Source organism: Charadrius vociferus, unplaced genomic scaffold, assembly GCF_000708025.1.
Source record: "Charadrius vociferus isolate BGI_N301 unplaced genomic scaffold, ASM70802v2 scaffold655, whole genome shotgun sequence".
Taxonomy (NCBI): Eukaryota; Metazoa; Chordata; class Aves; order Charadriiformes; family Charadriidae; genus Charadrius; species Charadrius vociferus.
The window spans coordinates 1,337,866-1,354,942 of record NW_009648330.1 but is presented as its reverse complement, the minus strand read 5'-3'; the positions used below and the strand labels follow the sequence as shown (position 1 = coordinate 1,354,942).

At 41.9% G+C, this 17,077-nt stretch overlaps 1 protein-coding gene across 1 annotated transcript in view; it reads right to left on the bottom strand.

Moving 5' to 3' along the window:
• Window positions 1-3,515: 3,515 nt before the first annotated feature.
• LOC104286035 (serine racemase-like) overlaps window positions 3,516-17,077 on the bottom strand; it is a 31,928-nt gene continuing 18,366 nt past the window's right edge. Inside the window, exons 6-11 of the mRNA XM_009884572.1 lie at window positions 16,770-16,866; window positions 15,794-15,869; window positions 14,961-15,086; window positions 13,560-13,727; window positions 13,188-13,245; window positions 3,516-3,812 (exon numbers count right to left, since the gene is read on the bottom strand). Coding sequence (XP_009882874.1) covers window positions 3,714-3,812; window positions 13,188-13,245; window positions 13,560-13,727; window positions 14,961-15,086; window positions 15,794-15,869; window positions 16,770-16,866 — 624 coding nt within the window. The 3' untranslated portion in view covers window positions 3,516-3,713. The remainder of the gene's footprint in view (window positions 3,813-13,187; window positions 13,246-13,559; window positions 13,728-14,960; window positions 15,087-15,793; window positions 15,870-16,769; window positions 16,867-17,077) is intronic.

Sequence of the window (17,077 nt, the reverse complement as noted above, 5' to 3'; positions counted from 1 at the left end):
ACTGCTCTCAAAGCTAAGGAGTTTAGCTCTAGCGGAGTTACCTGGGTCAAAGCATCCTCTTCTACTGGAGACACGAACATACGTTTTAGCTCGTGGAGTCTGCTGCACCCTGAAACTGAAGGACTGGTTTACCAAAGTTCACAAGATTTGTGAGGAGTATCTCTGAGATCTGATTCACCAGGTATCATGGACTTAATTCACCCACAGAAGCCCAGCCCAGGATACCTCCGCACCCAGACTCTGCACATCGCCTGGGAACGCAGCCAGGTACAAGCTAGGTGGCATTTCCACCTGCCCCAGTACGTGAAACAGAATTTCTTTCCAATCCAGTAAGGAGAGAGGCTTGCCCAGCCTGGCAGATTGGCAGCCTGGCAGGCCCCCATCCCGGCAGACTGGGCAGCCTGGCAGGCTCCCATCCCACTCCACAGTGCAAGAGCAGCAGTCCTGCCCAGCTGTGCTCACCTTCCCAGCAGAAGGCATGAAAGTGGCTGTCGTGTCAATGTCAATTAACAGAGAAAGGAAAAAAAATGAACTCTGAATTTTTAATGCAAGGCTGCTATCAGCACCATATGAGAGAATGACAAGTCTTTAATTGCTGAGGTGGCATAGCATAATTTTAATTCTTTTTCAAATAAATATAATGCTTAAATTTACATTTTGCTTACTTACGAATTTGTGAAATTTTTACATAATCATTAAAATTATTTTTTAAAGGTACAGAAGAACACTCTATATAAAAATACATCTTTAAATGAAACATTTAAAAACACATTATTAGATCTTTGAGATGCTGTAGTCCTATTGTATTTCATAACGCAAAAAGTTTAGCAGCACAGATTTTTCACTATTCTTTCCAATTGCATACATTCATTTAAATGTTCAATTTTGATTTTTCTTTTCCCTTGAAGTATTTCCTTTTAACTTTAAAGCCAATGGAGTTGCAGAAAAGCGATATAGAATGGAAATCAACTCTGGTATTGTTATGTTCACATGTAAAGTCTTTACCACTGAAGAGTGATTTCCAATTTTATAATGTTTATACTTAATACAATAAAAATAAAGACAAACTGCATATATCATGTTTGACATTTTAAGTAACTTCTAGACTTTACTCTTTTTTTCCCCCCTTTTTTTTTTTTTTTTCCCTCCAAAAGATATTTTCAAAACCATACAGTGATTTTAAGTGCATTGATTTTTGGTTGCTCTACCTGCTAGCTTTCTTGCCCCAGTTTTGTGAAGACTCGCTAAATGCTGTTCCAACTGATTAGAAAATAAGTTGTTCATGCTCTGAGCTTCTAAAAAAATAAAGTCCAGGATAATGCAGGGTGACAAACCAAGGACTCGGACCAAAAGCTGTTGGCCACTACTGAGAACTTTGGTTATAAAGTACCATTTTCTTCTGAGACATCCTCAAGGTTTCCTGACACTTTTGCCAAGAGAGATGAGAGGATAATTAGACCCTTATTTATAGTGGTTTTACGTCCCTAAATCTGCTCTTTGATGATGTGGTTCATTTCTTGTTTCAATGGAAGTAGCATGTACACAATATGTAGTCTGTCATCACATATTTCTGTACAGATTTCTTAATCTCTTCTGACTGTGAAGAAAAGAGTTGTGTCTGACAGGCTGTGATTTACAGGACAAGTTCTGGACGGCAATAAGGGAAAGAAACTAACCATTGGGGCATCAATACTTTTAGTTCCATGTGCAAACCAACATAGTCATTCCAAAAACAGACTAAATCAGTGACCTCCCATTATTTGTCCACCATTTGTGAGAGTCCTTTCTCTACTCCTGCTCCACCATGAGCCACAATAAGAAGGAATGAACAGACTATTTCCCAGAAAAAAATACCTGAGGCAGCCAGAACGCTGCCCTCTTTGTCCCACCTTGCAGGCACAAGTTAAATTATAGATATAGCTAGATATCCATAAGTAGTAGATACGATGCAGATGAGATCCGCTCAAGATTGGATATGCAGTTCATTCTTTTTATCCATAGGGACTCCCTGTTTAGATTGCTCTAACTCTCTGGATGATGCCCTTCCTAGCCTACAGATGGACTAGAGCTCAGAGAGGGCAGAGAAAGCTTTTGCCTTCCCCAGGGCATCTCCTCTTCCACATGAGACTTCTTGATTGCATTTGAGAGACAAAAGTTTCCCACTTCAGGACCAGTAAAGGAAACACACTAGCAAGCCCATTCCTAACGGCAGGGGAGGACTAAAGATGGAAGCTCGATTTATAAATCGTAATATGGCAGCAAAGGAGCATCGCTATGGGCTTGCATCTTACTCCCCCAAAAGTTGTAGTAAAGGTTGGTTTTCATGGATGCCTAGCAACACCCCACCCAGCTCCGCACGTGGGAACTGGAGCGACTTGATCCCCCGTGGCCCATGGAGACACTCACTCTGGCCTTGCTCGATTTTCAGCTTGGCTCTGCTAGGGCACTGCTAAATACGTCGCATTTATTTATTTTATATACTTAATTATTAACTTGATATGCTAGAAGCACGATTAAGACCTCTCATTAAAATACCTACACTCAATATTTGGGTCAATCCTGGTTTAACGTAACCAAGTGGAATGCTATATAGTGGCTCTGTAGCAGCTGGCTTTGAATTGAATTTTGCCCAAGTGGAAAGGTGACTGCTGCATGCACTCTCAGAATTTAGCCTGAATTTCCCTTACATTTTTGCCATCCCACTCTGTTACCTTATTAGTTGGTCTCTGCCTGTAGTGATGAAAATGGTATTTAGGTCAATGTGTTCTTTGTTAATTGCATTAGCCATGTGCCTAAGACTTAGGCTTCCTCTTCTCCCGGTACTGCCTTTGGCTATTAACATGTGGTCTTTAAATATATTTCACTCTTAACAGTGTACTTAATCTGTCAGGTGAGATGGATAGAGTCTGTTTTAGGCAGACTAAGATGATCAGTGGAATGCTAATTACAACATTCACATGGGTGGAGAGCACCCTTTTTATAAAGAAACACAAGCCGTTTTATATGCTACTTTTTAAAGCAAGTCCCCAAAAACAGAGGGAAGAATTACATTTGTGTCCTGCATATGTGGTCTAATTATATTCAGAATAAGTATTTTTTTATTGCTGCAACATCTTTTGGAGCTTTACTTTATAAATAGTGGCTTTTTCCCTTGGAAAAAAAAAAGAGTACAATATTGGCTTTTATCGTCCAAGGGTTGGGTTGTGTTTGTTTAAATTGCATTTTATTAGCATAATTTTTCCCCACATGATAGCAAAGATCACAACAGAATTGCATTCAAACCCACACCCACATATTAGTAGTACAGCCAAGTCCAGCAGAAGGAGCTGCATTACTTTAATTAGGGGCATCAAAATCAAAAGACCTTTGAGAGGTCTATATTCAGATGTAAAGAAAAAAATGCCTTCTCCATGTTTATTTATTGAATGTCATTGGATCCTAAATACTAGCCAAAATCCAGACAGCCAGCTGATACTGAAGTATTGAATTCCAACACCAGCAGAGACGCGAAGTTTCCCTTAGCTATGCTAAAGTTTGGAGTTTAACTTTATTCCCAAGGACATTCACTACATTTTGAGCAGGAAATAAATATCCTGAAACTATTCGCTAACTGTTCAGCTTTGAAAGATAATATTTGTTCTGAATGCCTCAAGATCAGTGCTCTGTAAAATACTTGTCAGAGGATCTTGGCCCTTTCCCTTGTGCTGTGCCCATCACCGCTCCGTCCAGGCAGCTGTGGGGTAGCGTTCCAAGAGCGCGTTCCTCAGCTGGGCTGTGTGGATCTTGTCTCTGGTCTCCACGGTGCAGGTGAGCTGGGAAAAGAATTAGGAACATTCCTGAAGGCATGGCAGCGATCTCAGACAAAAGCATTTCCAATTAAATCCTAAAATACACTTGTAAAAGCAAATGATCAGTTCAACGTAAGAACTCTGGACCGCATGTCTCCTATCTACGCAGATATCTCTTCCAGCCCTTCTGGATGGTCTTAAAACCTTCCAACAGCCCTATTTTATTGCCTTCAAAGTTTGAAGAAGATAAGCTGATCCTCTGCTGGCTTCTGGGCAAGTACTTTTCTGCTGTTGGCCTCCCTGAAGTCATCCATCTGTTGGCAGCTTCTCTTTTCCGTTCCCTGAGGTACATACGTGGTGTGGCTGCCACCTCACCTCTCTCCGACTCTCACCTCACCCCATTTCCTATGTCTCTGGGCAGTGTTTGTTCCATGCTTCAAACTTTTGAATCTGTTTGCGTGGCAAGATTTTGGTAGCTGGCGGGGGGGGCTGCTGGAGTGGCTTCTTGTGAGAAGCTGCTAGAAGCTGCCCCTATGTCTGGTAGAGCCAAAGCCAGCCAGCTCCAAACAGATCTGCTGCTGGACAAGACCAAGACCATCAGTAATGGTGGTAGGGCCTCTGGGGTAATATATTTAAGAAGGGGAAAAAAAAACAACCCAAACCACTGGGCAACTGCAGCCAAAGAGAGAAGTGAGAATATGCGAGAGAACAGCCCTGCAGACACCAAGATCAGTGAAGAAGGAGGGGGGGGACGTGCTCCAGGCGCTGGAGCAGAGATTCCCCCTGCAGCCCATGGAGGTTAATGGTGGAGCGGATATCGACCTGCAGCCCATGGAGGACCACACACCAGAGCAGGTGGATGCACCTCAAGGAGTCTGTGACCCTGTGGGAAGCCCATGCTGGAGCAGGCTCCTGGCAGGACCTGTGGCCCCATGGAGAGAGGAGCCCATGGTGGAGCAGGTTTGTTGGCAGGAGTTGTGGCCCTGAGGGGGACCCACGCTGGAGCAGTCTGTTCCTCCTGAAGGACTGTACCCCATGGAAAGGACCCACACTGGAGCAGTTCATGAAGAACTGCAGCCCGTGGGAAGGACTCGTGTCAGAGAAGTTTGTGGAGAGCTGTCTCCTGTGGGAGGGACCCGATGCTGGAGCAGGGGAAGAGTGTGAGGAGTACTCCCCCTGAGGAGAAAGGAGCGGCAGAGACATGTGATGAACTGACCACAACCCCCATTCCCCGTCCCCTTGTGCTGCTGAGGGGTGGGGAAGGAGGTAGAGAAATTGGGAGCAAAGCTGAGCCCAGAAAAAAGGGAGGGATGGGGGGAAGGTGGTTTTAAGATCTGGTTTTATTTCTCTTTATCCAACTCTGATTTGATTGGTAATAAAATAAATTAAATTAATTTCCCTGAGTTGACTCTGTTTTGCCTGTGATGGTAATTGCTGAGAGATCTCCAGTGTACTTATTTCGCTCCATGAGCCTTTTGTTATATTTTCTCTCCCCTGTCCAGCTGAGGAGGGGGGTGATAGAGTGGCTTTGGTGGGCACCTGGTGTCCAGCCAGGGTCAACCCACCACAGCTTTTTATAGTCTCCTCCTCACTCATGGAGTTATCCCCCAGTCCTTTACCGTCTCTATAGTATTTTGGCTGGTTTCATCTACTCACACACCTTCTTGTTTTACTCTGATTTTTTTATTTGCTCACTGCATCACTTCTAGCTTTCTGTTATGGTTGTTCTGCTGCTAAATCAAGGTAAACCCAGGAAAACCTGATCTTGATAATTTTCTTTTTATTCTTCGCTTGCCTCCACATGCAATTACAATAATTTCAATATCAAGTTTTCAATTCTTCTTTAGTCCCTCTTTTCTACATACTGACATCTCTACTGCATCATTTGGAAATCTGGGCACTACCGAAGGTGAGGCACCGATGTGAAGGTGCAGAAGGAAAATTATACTTTACAATTTTAGACTACTAACTTCCACCACCACTGACCCTGCTGGAATTATCACTAACGTTGAAAGTGCCACATGGAAAAAAGACCTCACAGAAACAAGGAAATCTAACGAGGAAAGGATCCAAGATGAGTCACAATACAATAAACACTGTTTTTGCAACAGGCAAATCTACAGAGAATAGAGAAAAAACTGGTCATGGTAACCTTAAGGTGGACTACTGGAGACAGATGCCCTGTTAATGTTCCTATCAGAGCTGCATCCTTTACAGAAAGCAACAAGGCAAAAAATAAAACGGTTCCTACTCAAATATGCTTGTGAGGACATTTCTAAATATGAACTTTGTGAATTCATGTTTCTGGCAATGATCTTAAAATAACAATAAACCTTTAGCAAAACTGTTGAATAAGAAGACAAAACGCTAAGTCCAGGTTAGTCTAAACTGCCACGAGCTCACTTAATTAGAAAACTGGCTATAGATTCTTAAATATCTATAGTGAAATAAGCCACATCTCTTATCTGTTTCTGTGATTCTTTGCCTTTTATCCTGAACATAGTTCTATTCTTGTTTGGTTTTCTGGAACACAAATTAGATGCTAATTTCTTTCTCCTCTGTAAAAGGGGGATTTAATCTCAAGAGAAGGATAGTCACAGAAGACAATTAACAATGAGGGAAGAGAACACAAAGACTGCAGAAAGTATCTAAAGGATATGTAGGCACCAAAGTACCAAATACCCATAATCCATTCCCTCGTTCGCATAAAATCTCTAAAGCTTTGCAGTCGTATCTTCAAGAACACACGCTCATCTCTCATGGAGTCTGTAATTAAAAAAAAAAAGCAACCTTTTTCCCCTTCCTGAGCAGCAATCATGCCTACTTTGTCCTGAGCAAATCAATTGCCGCACTTGGAACGCGCCCGGACTTGCCAGGTTCGGCTTTGGATGTTTGGCAGCACGCAGTTGCTCTGCCCTGGGAGAGAGCATGGGAAAGCATTTTGGTCTATAGAGCTAATGATCCTCCTCTCTGCCCTTTCCTTTCTGCTAATGATTGAAGCCAGACAGACTCGGGTAGATTGGAGCCAGAGAGCTTGTAAACAGTTTGGATAAACACTGTCTTTTTGTTTTGTGCACGCACAGCATCCAACACACGATACCTCCATTAATATGCTGTAGTGTATTATAAAAGTAGTAAGAACGGCAGCAGAAATAATAAACAACTCCAGAAATTTACCTGATTTTTTACACTTGTCACACAGAGGAAGAGAGAACATTTGCTCACAGCAGGAGCAAACACAAAATCGCTCTACACTTCAGGGCAGCTACAGATCTAAATAGCAAGGAAGGCAAGAATTTGCTTTCTTGCCCAGATTAAGCCAAATTACACAGCAGTTTTACCTTCACAGAACTCCTCTCTCTTATTTGCTTCACCTGGAAAGTATGATTTCTGTGAGTATCCAACAGGGCAATCCTCACATTCGTGGGGAGGTATATGAGGATTATATTTATCTAGGGTCAATAGTCACCTCAGTACTACTAGCTGCAGGAGGTTGCGTACCTACTGATGAACTAAGAGTTAGTACTCCAAATTGGTCTTATTTAAGAACAAACGACAAAACCTATTGCCTGACGTTTCTTATACTCCAGACAAGATAACCCATGTCAACTAGAGAAAACTTTAAATTTGTTTCAAACCCATAAGACCTCCATACTAGACACAGGGTTTCGGATCCAGCAGAGCTCTCATTAACTGCAGGACCATGATTACACAGTAGACCTTTCTTTTCTGTGTATCAAAAAGACCCACAAAGAACAACAACCACCGCAAAAAATGAGTAAATTTTATGCATTTCTCTCCTGCATATTATATCCTTGCTGGATTAAAAAATAATAATAATATTGAAAAAATTATCTGGTCCTGTAAGACTTAAAATAACCAGCCAGATGGATCTTTTACTGTGCTTAGAATTCTGCCTAAGGGTTTATTTAGCCTGTCGGGGTTTTTTATCGCATGACTATAAGTAATGGAAGACAGAACAGTCTTCACTGACTATTGATGTCTTGTGGGTTTGATTTAATAACTAGAAAGAATTGAGGGAGCACGAAAAAGACAGGACAAAAGATAAAGGAAAAAATTGGCCACAAGCTATTACCCTGTGCAAAACCAAAATCCAGATGCATAAATTAAAATATTCATAGGAATTAATTCCATTCCAAAGAGAGGAAAGTTCGTAACTTCACAAAAGGAGGAAAGTTGCAAAGTTCTGTGCTGAATAATTTGGGCACAGGGCAGGCTCCTCTGCTCCCCTTTAACTGCAAGTCTCACATGTGGGCATTTAACTCTTCAAATCATAATTTTCCTATATATTAAAAATTAATTTGGCATGCCTCTCAGCTCCCTGATGCCCGATACCTGTAGGTTGTTTGTGCAAGTAAAGATATTGGGTGGACATTCCGAGCCAGTGCTGGAGAGCAGAGGAAATGTTAGTAGCATTGCTTAATCAAAAGATTTCAGTCTTTTGTGCTTTTCCAGGCTCCACATAAAGACAGATTTTAACCAGCTTGTGCAATTCCCTATGTCCCTGACTCATCCGTCGAACCTTCGTATCCCACTTCGTTAATCCTAGAAACCATATTCACCGCCTTCTAAGCTGTTGGTCTCAAAGGAGCCATGTAACTTAATATTCATGATACACCATGCACTCAGCAACAGTATCGGTTTGTTTGCATAAAATCACTGCAGTTAGAATTGAAAACTTTATCTACGTACACTGGTTCCAGTTGTATAAATAAAGCAAGACTTGTCATTTCTATTAAAAATATCAACAATATTTCAACAATTTTCAACAATTATTCAGTAAACACCCAGAGTAGGTTACCCCACGTTGCAGATTATTTGGCAACAGCACTTCAGCTTATGGTTTGGGGATCAGCTGCCAGAGAGCCTCCAAGGTCAGCACCATGCAACGCTTGAGAAAGAGCGCAACAGCTGCCATAGCTGTCACTTGGTTGTGCAACCTGAGCCCTTATCTTTTGGCGTACTCTTGCATTCAGGTCGGTGAACACGAGCACGAACAAGTAACCGTTGCATTACCTAAGTCAGATAATTATCCAACAGGTCTACTCTCAGCGTCCCGAGTCAGGTGCTTATTTCTACAACTGGGGCAGGCTATTCTGTACCAGGTCAGTCTGCTGTGGAATGGCATTGAAGGAAATGACCAAATTATTTTGGAGAGCCTCAGAAGAAATGTATTGTTGAACTTCCCACTCCAAACATCTCCATTTTGCAGCTGGGGAACAGAAGCATGGAAATAGTGCCTTGCCCATGTTGTGCAGGAAATGCTTTAGGAATGATAGCATCCTTCTCGTAGCTGGACAGCTGCGTGCTCCTCTATATTCCCTTCTCAGGACAATAATATGGAATATGTTCACAACTGGAGACTCTAATCCAAAATATTCTCCAGTGGCCTTTTACAAAATGCAAGTTGACCCAAAGGAATTTACTCAAATTGACCAGAGCAGGCTAAAATAATTTAATGAGTTCTGGCCTGAGGTAAATAAACGACGGAAAAAACAGGTATTACACCCCACAGAATGAGCCAGGAAACCCAGCACCGCTGGGACAGCATGTAATCTTATCATAAAGAAAAACCAACATTTGATTTATGAATTAGTATTTTGCTGCACAGTCAGAGGGAGAAATAATGTGATGGATGTTCTGTTTACAACTGCTGTCTTCTGAGTTATTTAAAAGCACAGCAGAGTTAAGCTCCCGAGAGGTTTGATGTGAACAGACCAGACAACCCCATAACTTCACAGAGGACTGAGGTCAGAGGGAAAACTGCCACTGCGGCTGTTTCTCTGCAAAGTTGCTGGAGCACCTCAAGACCTTGCAGACCCTCACTGACCTGTTGCAGGGCCCTCCTGTACCTGCCAGTCTGATTAGGCTGGAGTTTCAGTGGTGAGAAGAACACTTTTCCAGAAACTTGGTGAGCTCAAAGATATTTCTTTTCAGCTGAGTTGCCTGAGTCCAAATATGAGACACCCACTAAGCAGGCAAGCTGTGCTTCTACAGCAGAGCCTTGCACGGCTTCGTAGCACAGATAGTTCTTACCTTATTAAGTCACTTATTGATTTTGCTCATTGACTTCTCTCTGAGTCAATAATACTATGAAATTAAAGGGATTTAAATGGTTATAAAGAGGTTTACAGATGAAAGCAATTAAGCAATAAATTGTCCCACATTGAATCTGATCAATATTACTGATAAAGGCAGGGAAAGTTCACAGAAGCAAGTTGTGGCTTCCTCCCACGAACTGGGTAATCCTTTAGATCTCTATATCCAGTCAGCTGGTGATACTAGATTATTTTTTCCTAAGCTCTGATCTTTATTGCTGTCTAGATATTCCTGATTGTCTAACCTGCTTCAATAGCTGTAAAACGTGAAGCCTACCAGACTGGTTATTTGTATGACTTGCTAAGAGTTATCTGTTTCAATACTGGGACTTTAGAAGCCATTTCCTAACTGCTCAGCTAAGAGTGAATTAGGGTGTAGTCCTCTGCAAGACAGAAATCCAGTATAAGCCACAAGGAAAGAGAATCTAAACTGGAGGTATGAGCACACAGTATCCAAAAGAAACTCCCATGTTGTTCCAAAGAATGTGACCAGCTGATCCCTCTGCACAAGGCACTTCATTAAGAATCAGCTGAATCTAATGTAGCCATAATGCTTTCTTTTTTTAATTAAAAAAAAAAAATATATATTTTTTTCCAGTAAAATGTTCCTGAAGTTATTTTTCCAGAAGTGTAGTTTGAACATAAAGCTTCCTTTTAGAAAGTCCTTACTACTCTGTGCAATCAGACTATCAGCAAGGATCTTCCCATGGAGTGTTCCAAGCATGCACCAGATGAATAAACACTAACCCAAGCAGAGCGTTTCACCACAGGGAAAAAAAAATGTGCTATCTTCCTGATAAGTAGCGACTAGAAGCCAAGTTTCTGTCCTTTGGAAATGAAAGGGTAAAACTAAAAGGATGATTAAATACTGAGATGACAATCTCGACAGGACAGATTTAGTGTTTCAAATAAGCCACTACACTTACTGCTCTGTTCTGTCAAACACTTCGTCTATATCCACAGTCGAAAGTATGTATTAGAGTGGAGGGGGTATAGCTGTAGTGCCTTTCTTATTATTGAGAGATTTGGGGTTGTTCAGCCTGCAGAAAAGAAAGCTCTGGGCAGACCTCACTGAAGTCTTTTAGTACTTTAAGGGGGCTTATAAGAAAGATGGGGACAAACTTGTTAGCAGGGCCTGTTGTGATAGGACAAGGGGTAATGGCTTTAAACTAAAAGAGGGCAGATTTAGACCAGATATAAGGAAGACATTTTTTATGGTGAGGGTGAGGAAACCCTGGCGCAGGTTGCCCAGAGAGATGGTAGGTGCCCCATCCCTGGAAATATTCAGGGTCAGGTTGGACAGGGCTCTGAGCAACCTGATCTAGTTGAAGATGTCCCTGCCCATTGCAGGAGGGTGGGACTAGATGACCTTCAGAGGTCCCTTCCCACCCAAACTGTTCTATGATTCTATGGTTATTGCCACCAGTTCAACACATGATACTTTTGGTTCTTGATCCAGATTTAAATGCATGCTTAATTTAATGTGCTGTGACACAAAGTTCTTTGCAGGTCTGCTGCAGTAGCAAATGCTTAAAATGCTCTGCTGACGCAGGACTTTGGCTCTTAAAAGCAACAAAGAAAAAAATCAAAACCTCCCCCACAGATCTTAGCTTTATGAAAACAAGTGCATTTTTCTATTTCTGGTTAGAGCAAATTAATTTGATGCTTAAAGATTAGTTCAATATTCTACCCTTTCTGATTATCCTTGTTTTAGTTTTCAAAGAAAAGCTTCATGATTCACTAGCTGTTACCAGACAGACCTGCCTCCAAAGTCACGGAGGTCTATAAATCTGGATCATACTTTGTACTCGCATCTAATTATCTGATAGCCTCTCCCAGACCGCTTAAAAGCCATCATGCAAATCCGACATCCAATTAAATTATTCAGAGATGCAAATTCCTCCCTTCAACCCTCTTGTAGTACAACAGTGTCAGATTCTTCAAGTGGACAGTCAGTGAAAATACATTGTGTTTAAAGTGCAGACAACAGCACGTGGCACTTCATTCAGGGACTGTATTTACTACAGATTCTGATAAAATTGTCTCACTGGGAGAGGTTGCAAGAGCAATAGAAAATTGTTCTAACATTCTCAATCAAAAACTAAGAGAGTGGATTTTGTTTCATTTACTTAGTAGCATTAATAAAAATTACAAGCATTACTTCATAAAAATCACATTGAAAACTTTAAAAGAGTTACAGGGTTTGTCAAATCTCGCCTCTGGTAAAAAAGTTTTCCAGAGCTAAGTTAGTCACTGAATCAGAGGGATTTGTCCACCCCATGCAGTGTCACATTATCTTCAAGTTACCCAAACCAGTAAGCTGGCCTATCGTTACAGCACACTGGGGAACAATGTCGTTTTAGTCCAAGGCACTTGGGAAAACTGATAATATCATGTTCTGAAAGATGTTTGTGAACTTCATTGTAGTCCTTTGCTATAGTCATCTTTAATCTAACCTGTTCTTTATATCTGCAAATGAAAATACTGAAGAGGTTTTTGCATCCAGGTGGGAAATTAGATTTAAATGCCAAAATGGAAGAACGAACTTACTCAATAGCATTACTGAATTCCAGTTATGAGCCTGTTTAGCAAAGATCCCTAATTTGACTTCCATCTGTGATTTCACAAACTAAGTCATGTTGGACTCAGACAGTGGCAGCATGAAATCAGTGGAACCACACCTTTACCAAACCAGCTGAAATAAGAACTATGGCATGAGACAGAGGATCTTTTTAGGAGATGCCATTAACTGATAACACCTACTTACTGGTACTGTACCAAATACTCAACAAAGGAATAAAGATTTTGCTCTATGCTCTTTGCGGTTAAGGTACAAAACTGAGGTCCTAGTTAAAAACGAGGATTCCTTAAGAGTAAGGGTGTTCTCCACATTGCTTTAAGGCAAATTGATCTGGGATAATTACAGCCAGCCTACACAGCTGGCTCTTCAAGTTCTGGATGGATGCTGCAGCTTGCTCACCACCTCCGGCACACCACCACGCACGTAAGGAAGGTTTGCAACAGTAACAGCTGGAGTGTTTCACCCACAGTGTCGCAACAGCAGGTAAAACAGGTCCTGTATTATTTACATGCCCAACAAGCCTTTGGTGAGGCAAGATGCTGTAGAGTACAGAAGAAATTACCTATCACACTGCTGCCCGATCCACTGTGCACACGCTATCGGAACTTCTTCAACATAGTCATATAGAGATACAGGAAAACAGAATAAACTAAGGGAGGTCAGTACTGCTAGAGAAACTCAAATTGCATCTCATCTTACCTCGACAGTGAAGAGCTCAGATGTCACAAATGTACGTTCTTGTTTGATATCCAAAACTCTAGATCAAACAAGGGATAAATTAGAGATCACAACAATCCTTTGTCATTGTAAAATAGTTACTGTAAGTGTTTGGACAGTAGCTGTCTTTGCTGCTTTCTGTTTTAGACACTGATTCCATGCTGCAAAGGTCCTTTCACATTGGAACAAAAATGAAGGAAATAAAAGTTTTTCTGAAATATAACAAGAAAAAACCCTTTGATTAATTAGTTACTTACAGACTTGCCTTCAGAGAACGTTTGGAAACATGTCCAACTCTTTAATAATCTTTGTGCTCTTCGGTGATTATATTTCCCTACTGTTAGCCTGATTTACCTTGCTTCTTCCCGAGCCAAAATCTCCAGAAGCTTGGAAATGTCTCCTGGGTAGTCAGAAAGCGCAAGGGAAAATCTGCACACTCTGTTGTCGAGGGTCAGGGCACGAGCTATGCACTGTTGCAGCAAATGTAACTCCAAGTTTCCACTGCATATAACAATTGCCACTCTGAAAACGGAGAGAAAAACAGGATTTTTGATTAGCACTCCTCTATGCAAAGGAACCATAAATCACAGACACTGTATTCAGTATCAGCTTAAGATCTGCTAGGACTGCCCTTCAGTAAATAGGTATCACGTGTCAGAGGGGCTCTGGGCTCTCAGCATCCATTGTGGGCAGGCAGTGGAAGCCTAGAAGGTGGCTGCATCAGTTGGTCTGAAACTTGCTTTTCATTTTGCATTTCCTGGAGATTTTAGTTGTGTTAGAGGTAATCGGCTGGCAAATTCTAGGTCTGTTTCAAATTTTAAAAATGCGGCATCGTTTTTCCCTGGAAGTTCTGAGGCTCAGCCTCTTGATGGTTAGAAAACATGTATGTTCAAGGCTTTCTGTAACCATTAATTAAATCCATCTCAACCCTGCAAAATGAGTGCAAGTGAAGAGCTACACAGTTAGTCCGTGATAATCTCTCCCTACAGACTTAAACCTGACCTCTTTAAACCCAAACCTTTGAATTTTCCTTTATTTTTCCTGTGCTGAATTGAAATTTGTTGCTGCTTCTCTCTACGTGCTCTGTCAGCATCTTCTGAAGAATTGCCTCAGCAGTATTTTAGTGTACAATGCTGTGTGCTGGAAAATTTATTTTGTCTTGAGTGCATGTATGTTCAAATACATTCTGGACTACGTCCTGAGCCAAGGCTCGATCCACTTAAGTACTGAGTACTGAAGCCCAGATACAAGCAGGCACTTACCCCCGCGTTTAACGCTAAGCACAAGGGTAATCCCATTGCCTATCTGAGCAGGAGTTCTCAGGGCTGGGAGGCAGGTGTCACTGAGCCACTGCAGAAGGCGGCCTAGCTCCTGTCCCACCACAGACAGGGCTGATTTCCACAAGCGTAATGAGAGAAGGCGACAGGCTGACAAGAGCAGGGTGCTCTCCTGGCAGATGTGACCGTGCCTCCTGGAGCTGTGTGTAACTGCCCTTCCGCCAAGCATTTGAGAATACGGGAAAATGACAAGATTTGTGAGGCTTCCAGGCTGGCATTTGCCTTGTTCAGCATGGTCTTCTGACCGGTGAGCGGTCTTTTCAGCCTGAAGCAGATGCCACAGATAAGCCCATTGCCAGTTCAGGGGCAGGAACTGCCTCGTCACTCGTAGAACGGGTGGTTTCTCCCAATTTCCCAGGACCAAGGCACTCAATCCTATGCTTTTGCCACAGTTCCCTCTTTGCAATAGCTGCTGTACCTTTTACCCTTCAACTCGGGCAGCTTCCCCGCAACCAATGCTGCAAGTCCAATGGCCCCTTCCGCATCAACCGTGGCTCGCTCATACTCCAGCAGTCTCAGCATTGAAATGAGGACGTCCTCCTCCCTGAAGGCAAGAGAGTTGTGTCAAAACAAAACAAAACAAGGTACCAAAAGCAGAAGACAATGCATTTACGTATAACTGGATTCCTTCCATTCTCTCAGCTACACATGACCCCACGGTGGTGTTACAGACAGCTGTGCTGCTGGAGGCGAATGTACATTTTAGTGTTGTTAACTGAAAGACAGGATGGCATTTTTTACTAGAGCCATTGTGCTACCTAAATTCTAGTCGTAAGTATATTCTGCCAACATGGGCTTTCTGCAAAGATTTAGAAGAGTTTTTCCAAAAGTCGCCTTCAAGTGTTGTAGAACACAAGTTTTACACCCAGAGCACGGCCAGGTACCAGCAGCAGGGGAAGTTTTGGCCAAAGGGGTCGGTCTGGACAATGCTTTTAGTCATATGATTTAGTTTTAGGTAGTCCTGCGAGGAGCAGGGAGTTGGACTCCATGATACTTCACGGGTGTTTTCCATTGTGAGATATTCTATGGTTCTGTGGTATGTGAGGTTGGGTTTAGAGTCTTCAGTGCGCCTCTTGGAGGGAAAGCCACCCCGCCACCACCATGCTCTCACAGCGTGTGCATGGTGGCAACTCCTGCCAATCTGCTATCCACCGTACACAAAGAACCACCTTACCCTGATGCGGCAGCACATTTTTCATACACAACAATGTTCACCCAGCATTATTCGCTTCACTGTTTTTCTTCACCTACCTCACAGCAACAACTTTATCCACAAGTTTCCCAGTCAGCTGCAAAGAATTACTGCCAAAGCAAAGTCCGCTCACATCTGCAGATTTCAAAAGAACAAAAATGTGAAGCTGGCTGCTTTAGATGAGTTCAATATTTTTTAGAGCCCTGAATGTTTTGTGCCAGTCCAGCAAACTGCTGTTATATGATCTTAAGTAGTTTGATTTGTTATATAACAAAAATGTGTTTGGAAACAAAAGACCAGGAAGATTTTGCCATTTTGGACTCCTTTAAGAAAATTATGATTCTTCACTGGCATAGTTGCACTGCAAGAGTGACCCTGCAGCCCAGCACTTTTCACTGTTCAACGAGGCTTGAATGAGAGAAGAACCAAGCGTGGCACTGGGTTTGTTAGCTACAGCAGGACAGTTAGCAAAGGAGTGCAGAGTCAGGCGGAGCTTACCAAGAGAGTCAAGACGTTGTTTGTTTAGAAACCTCCCATTTAACCCAAAGCTCCCAGAGATTTGAACAATAGGTAAACATTATATTCTTAAATTGCTTAACAGCTGAGGTTTTTTGAGCAAATGATGTGGAAACAACTGTATCATTTATAAACACTGGTGTTCCAAGAACAGTCTTGTGAGTCTAAATATTTAAGCACCGCATTCTTCTGCCTTTTCAAAAATTCATCTTTTACATGAGAGTTTTCCCATTGACTTCACTGGTTAAGACGCTGTTTGTGGGCACAATGGTCAGATAAATCCTCTCATATTTCTAAGTATTCACCTGAATGTTTCAAGTGCACTGGAAAGAGTATTGCATCCCAGGGCGGGGATGGTGGAAATATGGCAGAAGTTGCTCTTACAGCTTGAATTAAATTCTGACTCTTCAAAGATTTCCTTTAAAATATGTTTGAACTGAATCAGTGAGAATATAATATGGTTGGAGAAATAAATGACAACCTTTATTTTACCTCAAAAAGAATAATGCATTTTCTTACCTCCATAAAAGTGATGATTGCTGCAAGCCTGGTCTTCAGTAGGGTGGCCAGCCTTTAAGGACTGTTGCAACACAGGGAAACTTTCAGATTCAACCCCCTGGGGAAGACAAGCATTGTCACTTTTTCATTGATCCAGTTATAACGGAAGTCACCACCAAAGTGGACACCAAAAAAGCTACACAATATTTCCTCTTCAAATGAACAAATAATTTCAAACTGTACTATCACTAAACTTACCCTGTGGCTTATTTAAGGCCAAACTTTTCCTGTAAGAAATTATTTCAAAACACAGGAGTGGATTTCATTTA